The sequence below is a fragment of the Cinclus cinclus genome, chromosome 4 (genome assembly GCF_963662255.1).
Source record: "Cinclus cinclus chromosome 4, bCinCin1.1, whole genome shotgun sequence".
Taxonomy (NCBI): Eukaryota; Metazoa; Chordata; class Aves; order Passeriformes; family Cinclidae; genus Cinclus; species Cinclus cinclus.
This window is the reverse complement of record NC_085049.1, coordinates 32,746,877-32,762,461: the sequence shown is the minus strand read 5'-3', so window position 1 is coordinate 32,762,461 and position 15,585 is coordinate 32,746,877. Positions and strand designations below refer to the sequence as shown.

At 35.2% G+C, this 15,585-nt stretch overlaps 1 protein-coding gene across 14 annotated transcripts in view; it reads right to left on the bottom strand.

Annotated features, from left to right (window-relative positions):
- The window catches only part of CADPS2 (calcium dependent secretion activator 2), a 287,063-nt gene that overhangs the window by 157,935 nt on the left and 113,543 nt on the right, over positions 1-15,585 (bottom strand). For all 14 annotated transcript variants that reach the window (XM_062491046.1, XM_062491047.1, XM_062491053.1 and 11 more), the window contains exons 4-6: positions 11,818-11,898; positions 10,021-10,257; positions 5,705-5,826 (exon numbers count right to left, since the gene is read on the bottom strand). In XM_062491046.1, the coding sequence (XP_062347030.1) occupies positions 5,705-5,826; positions 10,021-10,257; positions 11,818-11,898 (440 nt within the window). The remainder of the gene's footprint in view (positions 1-5,704; positions 5,827-10,020; positions 10,258-11,817; positions 11,899-15,585) is intronic.

Below are 15,585 nucleotides of genomic sequence, written 5' to 3'. Positions count from 1 at the left end.
TATCTTTTGTTTCCTCTTAACAGCTGGATAATGAACATATATGGTATTCCAATCTTTTGAGATTGTTTTTTCTACTCTATTTGGTGAATTGCTGCAAAAAAAGGAAACAAATACTGACATATGACAAGAGGAACACAATGATGGAATTTATCCTTTAGAGATATAAAGATGAATCTTAGAGAAAATTGTAACAGTCATTATAAAACTCAGTCAAGCTGAATTTATGAAAGCAGACACACTTTGTTTCCTGTTATGATTCCCACCTATCCCCCCTCAAATTCCAAAATACAATCAAAGGTTCATGCTCATCTTTACCAAGTTTTCAGCATTGTATCTGTGAGCATAATTATGCCTCTCAAACTGTAACCTGTGAAATGATCTTACAAACAATACACAGAGGTTCTCTAATATATAACCTTGCTTTTGTAAATGTTGCCTAAAATGTATTTGCAACTTAAAGATAATAACTCTTTATGCCAAAAGCAGGATTAACTACTTTGTAGTTGATCTGTGAGATCAACACTGGATTTTGAAGCACCTAGCTGCAACTAAAAAACTTTCAGAGGTAATAAACAGTTGACAGAACAGGTGAAAGTAAAAACTCCCTGATCAAGAAATTAAATCTTAAAGAGAATTTATCCTCAGAAGATACAATAGGAAGTATATGAACAGCAAGTTAAGCACGATTAGATCAGGTACTATGAAAATGCAGTCTTATTAGTCCCATGTAAAAAATACCAAGTGCAAGTAAACTCATTTCAATAAAAAAGCCCCCCAGACAAAGAACAGGAAAACCCCCACACTGTAAGGAGAGTTAGTCAGCTTGCCTGCAACAGAAGAGTTTGATTACTGCCTCTCTGATCAGCCACACCTTGTGTCTCTGTCCTGCCCTTCTTCCTATGTATATTTTCTCATTTAAGAATCAAAGCAATATGAGACAAGTACAAGTTTTTCATTTTACCTTTTCTCCTGTGCAAAAGCAAGACCATGAATTCCTACACATGAAAACAATATGAGGAATGACTGCCAAAAACAAACAGTATTATTAAAGTATCACTGAATGAAAAAAAGCTTCATTTATGCAGATGTATCAGACAGAGAGCAGTAGCATGTGGGAAAAGAGGAGTAGGTGTGCTTTCTCTTTCCTTACCTGCTGTATATTTGTGTTGTCAACCACAAGTTGGGTGACAGCTTTAACTGTTATTGTCCCCTTGTTTCCCTTAATCAAAAATTAAAAATTATATAGTTGCAAGGACTACGCTGAAGATGAATAAAGAAAACTTTCTGGTGTTTGGAACACGATTGTCAAATATTATAAATGCTATTTATCATTTTTCCCTTCAGAAATGTAGTCTTAGGCCACATCCTCAAAACATCGTATTAAAAAAGTACTATTTTTTATGAGCAAACATGTCATTTAAGAAAGTTTCAAATTTTAGAAATTGGGCCTTTTTCTCCTTTTCTTGTTTTTTTTAAACTCCTCTATGGAGGTTTTTGTATGCAATCTTCAGTTAATGTATGCATAAGTTATCATACTTCAAATACTTTATGGAATTAATGATGGTAGAATATGGTATAAAAATAACGAGAGCAGCATTTATTTATTTGTGCAGTACTGACTGAGGTTCCCTGCCTCCTCTAGTCAGATTCAATCATGCATTCTTCAGATACTTCTAACATATAATAGCTCTTTTAATAAGATTCTACAATCACTGGCAGTAAAATATGATCATCTTATCTGTCTTGTTCACATGGAGAATATCCTGTCTCTATTAAAGTTTTCTCATCATCAAGATCTGATATTTTTCTATTGCATAAGTATGTGACAAGAAAATGTCACATTTAGTATAAATGATAATATGTTCCCACTTTTTATTTTTAGTCATGATTTTGCACGCCTAAAACATGAGACTTTCAAGAAATCATATTATTTAATATTCAGAATGAATAAAAATCAAAGATAAGAAACAAATGTGGATACTAGACTCCACAAGACTAAAAATAAGGCCACTTCAGCAATGTTTGAAAAATGAAATTAGCACTGGATTTCTGCAGATGACCCCCCATGGCATCACAGCAACAAAGTTATGCAAAGCTTCACAACTAAAAGGGCTCTCTGAGGGCTCTGCTTACTGATCTCTGGTAAAAAAGGTCACAGGCTACCTTGGAGGGATTTTCAGCAGGGCTAAAAGGCAGGAAACGGTTGGAAGGAATGAAGAAATGTTTCACAGGCAGTTATAAAAATGTTATAGGGTTTGCATGTGAAGCTGTGTTAACTGATCTGTTCGTAAAACTGTCCAAGACATAAGCTCAGTAAAACTGCATTATTCTATAGCATTTGCATTTCAGAATGAGCATTAGTTACTCAGTAAGATACATATAAGCAGTACTTCATTTAGCTAGCTAAAGAAAAAAATTAAGCACTTAAACATAAAATCACAAAGTTATTATTTAAAGAGAGAGAAAGCAAGGGTTAAATGCATTAACAAACCAGAAAATATTTATTACTGATGAAAACTATGCTTTCCTTCCAGGGACTCTAATCAGGCATCTTCTCTTATTGTTTCTAGTTTTTGTATTACTCTTAAGGTGGCACTCAGGGATTTAGAAGAAAACTTATATGCATGTATAAAATATTAGAGAAAATATTCAACATTTTGGAATAGTGGATAAATGGTGAATTAAGTGTGCACTTGACTCATGTTTCCATTAATCCCTCCTCTAAGATCACACTGACTTGCAGTGGCATTTTGAAACATTCAAAAATATCTTATTTTCTCCTTTTCACTGTCAGAGCTTTTGGATTTTCTGACTGAGTAGTAGCATTGCACTGCATACACTTATGTTTCACAGATGAAAAAAAACAGCCATAAATAATTCTTTATACTGTTGGTGGGTTTTGTTTGTTTTGATTTTTTTTTTCACCGATGTAGCTACCAGCTCAAAATGATAAACTGACTACAGAAAAATGTGTGTGACAAGCACATGATTTGGAGCTCCTGCCAGCAGTCTCCCACAGCAGGCTGGTGGCAATCATTCACTTTTCTTCCCTGTCTCATTCTATGCTTAGTATGAGAGTTTTGGTACCCTTTTCTAGCTGCACATCCTACATAAAACCTGAAGTTATGATCTCCTCCAGCCTCACTGATACTTTTCCTTCATATCAGAAAGACAGTACCAAAAATTATACCAGTAAGAAGCCAGCTCCAGCAGCAGGCAAAGCAGGCAGACAGTAGCCTCAGGCATCTGACAGCTGTTTTTTTCTGTATCAGGAAAGAGATGGTCTGGCTGTGCTTGCTCACCAGTGCTCCTCCACCAGCATAATTTCTGATTAAATTCTGCTAAGCCCTCTTAGTTGCCTCCACCGCCAATCAATAAAAGCAATATTGCTACTGCCAAGAAAACCTGATTTGGCTCTAACAGAAAAACTAAACTATGGAAGAAAGCATGTCCCTTTTCATAGGCAACTTCCTCCATCTTCTTATTGTTTGCTCATAATTTGCTAATTTCATGCTCATCTAATTTAATATCCTCCCTCATTGCCTCAAAAGAGGTCTCTATCTGTGCTCAAAAGCTATGTCTCTAAATACTCATAATCATACTGCATGCCAATGTCTCCTAATCACTCTTGCCAGAAATGGAAAAGAGCACAACTCAGAGGAGCACAAGAACTAGATACTTTTCAGAGCTCTATAATCCTTCCCCCTTTAAATTACAGTGTTTTACAGGACAGCATGATAACAGCACCAGTAACTCAAATTCCTGTGCTTCCAGACTACAGTTCACGGCATTTTTCAAAATTCATCTTCCAAAGATGCACAGTTTTTTCCGAACAAGTCCATATGACTTTGGTTTTTACAATACCACTTAGATGGAAGAGCTCATAACCTGTCTTTCTCTCATATTCAATCAACTCATACCTTTTGAGCTTGAAGTTTATTAAATCAGTTTACAAGCTTGAAGCAGGTCCTATCATTACACCTTTTCCTAGAAACACTTCAGTTGTTCTTGCATTGATTCCATCTTTTCTGGAACTTCCTTTTCAAAGCTTCCATTTTTTACAAGCTGGAAAACAATTAATCTCTTGGTAATTCTTACTTTATGCATCTATATACTTCTGATTGATTTTACAGCCTTTACCTTAACCTGCTGTATGAATTAAGTAAGCCATGAACTGATTGTGAACCTTCTCTATCATGTTTTTTTCACCATATCTAGAAATAGCTAGAGAAAACAAAACCCTTAACATCCACTGACTATTTTCTGAAAGGAAGATAAACATGTCCAAAATTCAAAAACTTGTGTATTCTAGGTGATTTAAAGACTCATACCAATGATATCAGTGGTTAACCAAGCGTTTGAAACAGACCCGAACAAGTTCAAGGGTGAGGAAAAAGGGCAATACACCGTCAGAGGAAACAAGAACCTTGGCTTTGTCAGCAGGTAAAGGCTGCAGGCACGTGTTGCAGAGAACAATATGAGAGCAACTGTAAGACAAAGGACATTTTGGGGATGTGCCCTCCATGAAAAAGCCTAGCGGGTCTCATGGGGGACCCTGAACCACCAGAAAGCACCCTGAAAGGTCAGAAATAAGCAGGTGATGTTGAATACCCACTTACAATGACCTTGCTTCAATGTGTACATCTGTGTGTCTTTTTACCATCATCCCTTTTTAGAAGGCCCTCACGTAGTACATGGAAGTGATAAGAATGAGTATTCCAATACCCTGGAGAAGGAACACAGCCAGGGACTGTGACAAATGAATTTTACATCTTGTCCCACATACTTAGTGTTCTGCAAAACTGTTTGAATATGCTGCTGGCTTATTTGCCAAGGAAAGTTGCCACAGCTAGTGGAACATCCACCAAATTACATCTCCTTCTACTCCCAACTGTAGAAGAGACAGATAAAATTGTGCTTCGAATTTTGCCTAAAAATGTTCTGTCTTTGTGGTCTGAACGGAATGGAAACTACAGTCCAAATTCCATAGAAGATGTTTTATCAGATATTGTAATGACTGCAATTTTTAAATTGTCTTTCACATGACACACTATGGTGCCAGTAAAGCCCTAACATACTGTCTGGAAAGTTATCTACAAAAGATTCCAAATGACATTTTAACAGAATGAAAAGTGTCTGAAGACAGAATCAACCAATTTAATTTCTTACTCTCTGCTACACTAACTGGTTCAACTACAGATGGCATGATGTTACCCCCTCCAAGTAAGTTTTCTGACTGCCTCCATCAAAAATTAATTGAAAGAAGTGGATGCTATAATTTAAAATGAAATAGGCTCAGCAGGTGAGCATGCTTTGTCAAGATTGATTACTGAGTATTGATTTCCCTCCAATTGTACAAGTTACACTACACAAGGCCACCTGCACATTAACCTACAATAGATAAAATCACCTCAGGCTAACATCTATCGAGAGGTTTGTATTTTTGGAGTATGCAGTCTCTAGTTCTTTTCCTCACGCATACATTCAACGACTTTCAATAGGACAGCGTCCACACTTTGTATTTACTTCACCCTAAATAAGTATTATCTGTATTTAAACGTCTCAGAAAGAAATTGAGATAACTACTCAGGAAAAAATTCACATAACCTAACTCTGAGCTAATTGTAAAAATTGAAAAGAAAATCAGACAAGTTTTCCTATGACAGAAAAGAGATACTGATGCAGCAAGAGCAGAGTGGCTTACTGTGGCCTGGAAGCTTCTGCTTGGTCTGTCTGAAGCTTTTCACCCCCTTCCACTTCCATGGTGCAATAGACAATCCGGTTGGGAGCAACTGACTTTAAACCTTGCACCTCCATTATAACAATCTGAGGAAAAGAAAGCAAATAGTTTATCCTTCGGAAAAAATAACACAGCACAATTAATGCAGTACTAAGCTCCAGGGATATAAAACAAACAAACAAACAACAAACAAACAAACAAACAAACAAAAACACACACAAAAAAGGAAACATCCCCCAAATCCCTAAGTTCACTCACTCAAATCTTAAGACAGAGAAAATCTTTGATTTTATTCTCTTTTTCCACTTTCAACAACATCCAGAATGAATTAAAAATTTTGATGTCTTTCCACTTGGACAGTGACCAAAAGCTCACTCCAATCATAATTTAAATGCCAATAGTGCAATTTGAGACAAATGTCAAAATATAATTTTAAACTTCTATACACGAGAAACTGTATCTTTTAACATGTCATCTAAGTGAATATTTATAGAAAAAATAGGTTACTAAGTCTGATGGTGAACAAGTAAGTACATTGATTATGTAAGGTACCTTTCATTGATAATGAAAGGTACATTATGGTGCTGTGTCTCTGGAGGATTTGGTGTTGTGCTGAGCAAGAGGCAGGTCACAGCACTGGTATCAGCTCCCGTAATCTTTTCCCCCACTATGCACTTCCTTTCCTTCTCCCAGTGCAGTACTTGCAGTCAGGTTCAGTATGCATGTGGGGAAGAGGGAGTAGAGAAACAGAAAAAGCCATCACTACCAGCTGTGCCCTGCAAGTTTTCCTCACCAGGGAAATTATAAGGAGCTTGGCAGATCCTCTAGACTACTCTACACTAGCTCAGAAAAGCCAAATGCAGTTCTACTTTAAATGCTCTCTACCTTTTATAAATCTTGTCACAGTGTGAACTTACTGGAATTTTTTCATTTCAGATGTTTTTAATTCAGAAGACTTGAGAAGACTGTCAAGTTCCCCTGCTTTCTTTGGAAAAGTTGCTTTTCTTGCCAGTTCCATTTGGGCCCATGCAAAGAAACTGGGAAAAATGTACTCTGTCAAGAGAAGCTGCCCTCAATTGAACCTTACATGTAAACAAACATTTGTTTAATTTGTTTTAAGTGTGTCAGAAGTAATGACTACTTTTGGTCTCATTAGAGGCATTTGGTTTCTTAGGTCAGCAAGCAACTACTGAAATATGTTGCTATTAAACTTTGCACATGTGCCACTTTGTTCCAATTCAAGTAAATTAAACCAGACTTCACCCCCAGCTATAAAATCCTTTGTACTTTAAAATTCCCAGAATGTTAGTAATAGTTATATGCCTTGCAAAATTGCTAGTTTGTAAATATTACAGTGAGATGACAGTCACTGATCATTTAGACCATATTTATATCACCCATACATTTTCAATACTGCCTAAAATGGTTTATAAATAATAACAGCAATTCAGGGAGACTGATCAAATCATCCCTCTTTTCCATCTATTGTTCAGGAATTCAAGTAGTTAGACAGCACTAAAGACTCTTCTAGGTAATACTGCCTACATGGTCTTTCCACACACCAAATATATAATGTCCTTGCTGAAAACTGATTTAATGTTTATTCATTTTAATGTTGATAACTTAATGTTTATTCATTTTAATGTTGATACTTATATTCCTGAGTTTCCAACCTAATTGCACAGCACATTTTTCTTTGTTAACAATTCTGGATTCCAGCACTGGAAAAACGTTGCGTTTCATTCCTCCCAAAGGAAACTGTCACTGCTGGATGTATGAACTCATTAGCTGATAAACAGTTTCCTAAATGCTTGTCTATTTTTGAAACTATCTAATAGCTGAAGAATATAAATAAGTCTTCTCCTACTACTATGTTTTCAAAACTTTTTCCAAATTTTTACAAACAAGATATTTAAGGAAATATTCAACTTGCAAAAATAGTGGCTGTTGCTTGCAGCGATGCTCAGAAATGTCTCTGACCATAGTCAGTATGGTCCGTTCCCACTAGAACACTGTTAATATTACTAGCAAATTCTACTATTTCTAATAATGACACACACTGATAGCAAGAACCCCAGCCACTTTACCCCCCCATCTAGAAATTCTGGGGTTCTTCCACTCTATCCTACATGATGTAGATTTCCTATTCATTCATGTCCTAGTTCAGCAGCCCTCAACAGGGATTCTGGTGGCTACCCTACAACTGAGTCCCCTCACAAGATGTGACATAGGTATGTTTATGTGCTATTCAAGACATGTGAAATTGTGTACATTCGACCTCACATTTTCAAAAAATGAAGTACTCTGTCTGCTAGGAAATGCAATCAGCATTTCTTATTTGGCCATTTGCATAGGAAAAGATCACATCTTCAATATTTCAGTCTTCATTAATATCAATTCAACTGTTTCCTTTTGCCCTTTTATCATCTGCGATTTTGCTTCCCAAGAGAAAATATGCATATACTGTCTGGCAAGAGAGTCAACTTATGTGGCTATTATCATGCCTAAAATGAAAATCTGCCCTACTAAAAACTATCACATGTAGAGTAATACTTTAATTCTTTGCCTTGCACGGGATGAACTGCAGATTAGTTGTGTTGTAGCAAACCTATTTATTGTTGATGGGGAAAAAAAAAAAAAAAACAGTTTACCAGACCCAACAGTCTACCTATCTGGTGGAATAGCAGATGGGCTATAAGAAAAGCAAAGCTGCTATAAATTTACCAGAAATTATATCTCCTGTCATTTTAAATTTCATTATTGTTTCAAATTTTTACAAAATATCACATATTTTCTAGTATATAGTAGTTCTCTCTAGAGGGACAGAGAAGGCTTTTCTTCCTCTTACATCTATCATCAAGCACACTTTATTGAAGTACAGAAACATTATAGTCAAACTTTTTTAGTACTTTTTAGATTAATCAGAACTGCTCCTGAAAATGCTATTTATGGACCTTTCCAGGCTTGCTATTCCCCTTGAGGCAGAAATGGCACACGTGATGGAGGCACACAGGATTCAACACAAGAGTTAGAAATACTTCATCTCCTATACTTCAACACTAAGGACTGCACTCCAGTTTTACATGCTTGATGAACTAAAACTTTTTGGCATATAGAATGATGGATATTACTACTCTTTGAAAACTGATTGTTGGGCTTTTACATAATTAGTTAGTAATAATAAAATTGCATATAGTGGGATAAGTAATTTCTCTTTTATAAAAAGAATTTAAACTTCTTCATTGTCCGTATTTGATGTTTTTTATTCTGTATCTTTCATGATGAAGTGGGAAAAAATTATCTGAATTTTCAACACATGAAAAATACCAGATGCTCATTTCACTTGAGAAAAAAAATATTTAAAAGATAAACAATTTTTATTTGTTTTGCACTCCATTACAATTGAAATATTTATTGTGTAACACTACCTGCTGTCTTAAAATAAAGCCACTTCAAGTGCATAACACAGTGTGGCACCTTCTGACCAACAAATATACAATGCACACTGTGGAAATATTTTGATTCTACTATTATTGAAAGCGAGATAAGCATTTCTTGGTATGCACATTTGCAGAATTGGACCTGAGTTAGGAGGCCAGGCTGGAGAGAGCTTTAATCAGTCCTGTCTAGTGGAAGATGGCCATGGCATGGGGGGTGGAACCAGATATCTTTAAGGTCCCTTTCAACCCAAACCATTCTATGATTCTATTCTGTCATCAGAATTGTTTAAATAACCTAAATTATTTGTGGCTTCCTCTTGAAAGATCTATACAGATTAGGACTGCATCCCTACAGCCAGACTTCCTGCATAATCTTAGAAAATACAAGTTAGATTCTTGAGGAAAATGCAGAAATTTATCAAAAACTGTTGTGATCACCAGTAAAAGAAAAATCATTGTGTTTTCTCTAAATGCTTCTAGTGAGAAAATTCCACTTGTTGATAAAATTCTAAGAATGCATTCCTGATAATAACAGTGTTTCTTTATAACATTTAAAATTATACTTAGCTGTTTCATAAGCTGGAATTAATTTAAAGTTACATTTGTGTGGGAGATTAAACTTCCCACTCTACTGTGTGGGCCTAAATGCAACTACTGCTGCAAGAGGAAAATGCATCATACAGCTGTATTCTAAATCGTAATTACCAAAGATACAAAGCATAATTTGCTTCTTTAACATAACATTTTAAAATTACCAAGAAAGGACTAATAACAAAAGAGTATCAAGGCAGCTATTCTAGCAATTTAAGCCACCAAGTTTTCTGTGAAATTTGCGATTACCTCTAACGTGAAGGAGAGAACCACATCAGACTTCGACAGCTGAACTTCATTTTCATCTCCTATGTCCAAGAATGCAGAATTCTGCGATCGCTTTAACTTCTGCAGCTTGAATTCTGGCCCACCTTTAGACACTGGCAGACTTTCCAAATTTGCCATCAGCAAATTCACTGAAGACCGCAACTCTTCTATGTACATGTTCTCCATTTCCCTTGTTACAAACTTTGGGAATTTTCTTTCCTTGGAAAATATATTTTAAAAGTTACAGTGGAAAAAAATTTCCTACATTATAGATTACATTAATTTACTGATTTGCTTTCAGTTAAGAGACAATAAACAAAAATATAATTAATAATTTAGGTGTCTATCTATTTTTATGTCTCAAAACAGTAATTGAAAGACTAATCCTGACTCATTAATACAGTGCCATTAATCTTGGAAAGAAATAAAAAATAGCACCTTGCACATCTCCTCTAATCATTTAGCCATAAATCCAAACTGAAGAACCACACATTAGGTATTTCTACTTACAGGTGTTTAAAGCATAGTAATTAAAAATACACCTTTAATATTACCTTCAGTATTTTTTAAACTGGCATTTATAAAATGACCTGTCCACTAGTAGTTTTGTTACTGCATCTATTTCCCATGCTACAAAAAATAAGTCAATCACATTCATGCTTCTAATATAAACCTAATAAACTAAAACCATAAGAAATTCCTATCAATGTTTACCTTTACTTTTAGTAATGAGTCATTAATTTTGAAAGTAATGTTTACTCACTATGCACTAGTTTATTTTAAATAATAATCTCTCTCTTAAACATTAGAGATAACTTAAAAATCTTTTTTTCTCCTCTGTAGAAGTTAGACAATAGTATTTAAATTTGGTGTTTATAACAATAAACACAAAGAAGAAACATATGTACACATATAGTGTATATATGAACTTATACATAGGCAATTTTATGCACAGTTTCTCCAAATGCTGAATACTGGATGCTTAAGAGAGTGTCATTCAAGTGTTAAAGAGTGTCAAACAAAAATGCAAATAATTCTAAAATATGTTTTACATGTAAATGAGAAACAAACACCAATCCCAAAATATTCTCTACAAGGATAGTACCTTGCTCCTAAACCAGACAATTTTTATCATTATGTATTATAAGGTCTAGCATAAAATGTTTTATATTAAACCCTTTGATTTTGTTTCAATAAGAAAGACTAAGCAAGTCGACTGTGACCAAAAATTTCTGCAGCAAGTCGTGTGGACTGTCTCATCACAGCATGACAGAGACAGTAAATTACGTAACAAAGAAACCCTAAAAATAAAAACAAGTAATTTGTAGTTAGAGACTTACAGCACAGGCCAAGGCACAGGGCTGTCTAGCAAAAAACCCTGAACCCTTAGTAGTGTTTTTTAAACTATTTTATATCCTATCATTCAAATAACAATATGCCCACACAAAAGAGAAATAAAACAGACTGTTGTGTTGTTAAAAGATCTTCACTCTGGCTAAGATGCTTTTTCCATCCAATGCAAAAAAATGAGGAAAATCAGACTTCTTGTTGAAGGAAATGTTGGATTATACAGGATATGCCTTTCCAAAACCAGGTTTTGCTTTCTCCCTACCCCAGCTGTCAGACATTCTTCAGAGCAGAAAGAAATGCACCTGCCAGATCGTTTTCAAACAATCTTCTGCTCAATTTTAGAATCAGAAACAGGAAACACACATTATGGATCATCCCACTCAATCTCATATGAAGATATGTTCTTGGTACAAGAAAGCAATCACTTACCCTTGCCATTTGTTCTGCCAGTTGTAGCCGTCCATCTAGTTCACGTCTTATCTGGGCTGCTTGCTCATCTCCATTATCCAGCTTGGATAGAGAACAAAAATAAATCCAACTGTGAGAAACACACTATGTTTTAACTTTAGAGCAAGCCATGCAGCTAAGGAACAAGAGAAATTAATGTTCATCTTAAAATCAGTGAAACACTCAGAAAACACGCAGCTTTGAGGCTCACCTAGGTGAAAGAAATATAATGGCCACCACACAGTCAGAACAGTCAGGGTTTCTGAAGCTTAACAAGTGCTCCCTTGCATTTTTAATGCTCAGACTATGGAGAAGAGGTATTATTTCTTTATAAAAATAGCAGCTAAAATAATTTCTCCATGAATCAGAAAACTGGAATGACAGATTGGCTTAGAAATGTTTGCAAGAAAATTTGCTCTTGGGTGCCACGAGTTCCTGTATAGGCATATATAGGTTCATGGAAGAAAACTGTGTGACTGTGCCTTCTAAGAATGATATTATTTCACTCACAAAGCTCTTTTCTCCCAGTATTGCCCAACTGTTCACATTAAGTCATATCCAATTCATGAACTTCCAATATTTTCCTACCTACAGAATAGTCAGGACTAAACATCTGACTTCTATCAGGGAGGTAACAGCTGGGTCTCAACAGGAATGAGAATCCCCAACTCATTTTTCACCTGTTTATTTTTTTAAGGGCAGTGAAGGGGAGGGGAGGTGAAGTGGGGCTTCAGCTTGGACCTGCACAGCTAGTTAAGGAGAAAAAAGAGTGACACATCTGGGAGAGATCAGCCACACCTTGCCATCTTACCTGAATAATTGCCAAACAAGGACAAAGACAGAGTTGCTATAGAGGGTTCTTGCTGTGCCTGTGGCTAAACACAGATTGTGACATGTTGAAACAACCCCAGTGCATTTAGTATACAGCTAAGATTTAAGGATACCTGAATTGCTCTTGACTAAAAGAACACTTACAAAGATAAGTGATGCAAACTGGCAAAAAAACTGGTTCTTTCATTAAATCAGCTCTCCAGCTAATGAACCTAGAGTTAGTTTGGCAAATTATTCATTACAAGAGGCTAAGGTTTTTCAGTGTTTTTTTTCACTAAGACTGCTATTCTGAGTGCATCACGCCAAATATGTAACACCACCTCATTTACAATGCTCCTCAGTTAAATCCAGTGCTTCTTAAACCAAAGCATTCACAAATATTAGGATACCAATTTAAAAAAAAAAAAATCTGACCATATTTAGAAACAGGATGAAAAGTGTTTCACTGCCAGTACAGAAATGATAACATAACATGGAATCTGCCACCTGTGCAATCTGGCATCTTACAAGATCCTTGCAGAAACTGAGCCAGGCCACCTGAAAGAAAGAGAACAAAACCCGATGGCATCCCCAAAAGAGGCTCAAGTTTATATCAGAGAGTAGAAGGTGGATCATGTGCCAGACTGGAAGCCTCCCACTAAGCCTATCAATAAATCCCCTAACTTGATTGTGAGCATAAATGGCAAGACTGTTTTACATGAAAGAAAATGTTTTAAGTTTTCAGAGTACAGTTATAGCATTCCAAAAATTCCCAAGATAGTATTCTTCAATTTCTCCAAAGAAGAGAATGCTTATTAAACTTGTCACTGAGAATATTTCTATTTTCCTTTGTATTATAACCACATACTTTTGCAATTACTTTTGTTTTCTCAGTATTAAAGTCTGTCCAATATGAAAAACAATTTTGCTTTTCTTTTTTGTCTAAGAGAAGGTCAAAATTATTAATAATATATCCCATGATGGGCCATTTCTTGAAAATATCTTCTTGAAGGTCATTTCAATGACTGAATTTTGATTTCTGCAAAAAGGAGAGTGTAGGAGAATGGAACAAAGCTAAAACCTTTCCCTCTGTCAATATACAACTTAAATTACTGCCTTAATTATTAACTCATTTGAAGAAATAAGAGATTTTCCTTAAGGACTGATGTATAGCTATTTTTCTATTAAAAGAAATATGATCATTCAAGCTAATGAATATGCAACCTACTTTTGAAAATCTTAGCTTTTTTTTTTTAACTCTGCATTGCTTTCCATCATCTCTTTGTACTTGAGTACTTAAAAATGTGATTTCCCTACTTACTTATTTTAAAACTTTAGTCTTATTGAAATACTTATAAATTCTAATGAGTTTTCTGTTTGTATGTAATGATGTTTTTTTGTAAAGTACAGAAAAAAAGCAGAAGAGGTGAAAAGCAAAGAAGGTTGCTTTACTTACAGAAAAGAACCAAGATAATAATGACTGGTAGGTCATTCACATCTGTCCCAATAAGAAGTAAAGCTGCTGATGTTATTGTTTTTTGCATTATGCAAAATGAAATGATAATCAGAAAAACAGCAACCTTGATATCTCACTCCATGCAACGTCATTCTACCTGTTTTTATTCTAAACTCAAAAATATTACAGGAAAAAACAACTTTACAAGCAATGTATTTAAGTGATTATGAAGGTCTACTCAATCATAAATTATTTCTCTACTGACTATGAAGTGAAAACAGCAGAAAGATTGAGAAAATTCTGGAAATATAAGCAGTACTTGGAATTTTCGAGTTGTGTCCACTTTTTTGCTTGATAGAACCCATCACATGAATGGGGAGAAGTGACAATCATTAACATCAAGTGTACACTTTTCCTTAATTCCATATTTGAGGATCAGATCCATACCTAAGACATCTGTGGATATCAACTTATGACAACCACTGGAGTAATTTTCAAACTGTTAAATAAAACTAGAAAAGCATGACACTGCATAGAAATTAGTATAAATGTAACAGTACAGAACAGCAACTCAGATTTTCACAGTACTGCAGTTGAAATTTGGGTAAAAGAAACCACTAATTTGAAAGGATTTATAATAGAGGGTTTGTAAAAAAGGTTTTGTTTGTTTTTTTATTAAGAATAATTCACATTTACATGGGCATCACATATAACACTTCCCATTCTTAAATATAAAGTCACATTTTTTTAAAAAACACATCATTAGAGATTATTGAAAAAGAGGGTACATAGAAATTTGATATAACAGAAAACCTTTCAGCTTGCTGCAGTAGTAATTGTACCATATGCTATTCACTTATTGCATCAACACTAGAGATGCTCCCATGTCACTTAAGCCTCACAAAACCAGTATTGTATTTTAGCAGCAGGAGACCTCACTACAGAACACTCTACAGACACCAGAGAACTGTTTTCAGTAAATCAGATACATTAGAAGTCCTGACCAAACAAACAAATCTTTCCCCTAAATGCCACACCTAGGGCATCAGAATCCTGTAAAACCTAGGCAAAGACACTGACTTCCCTTTTGAGGGCTAGGCAATTCAGCAGGAACATTCCCAACTGAGCAAAAGCATGAGTAAGACAGGTTTTCTTTCTGCAAAGATGATTATGATTTTTAAGGCCTCATTAGAAAAATCAGTACTTATGAGTGACTACACTTGGGTGAATGAAAACTTTGGAAAAAAATGACAGATCATCATCTCTATGTTTTCCCCAATGGTGTTACATTAGAACAGCTTTCTAAGAAGAAACTTACTATCATCAGACATCAAGCTATTAATTAAAAATATTTTTTATTCCTTAATGCTTGAAGTTGCCTTTATTTTTTTCTCACTCTGAAAAGGACAATCTTCTTTGGAGATCGAGTGGGAGCATCCTCAAAAGGCAAGTTGATCAACAATTCTTAATAAGAGGATTTCAGT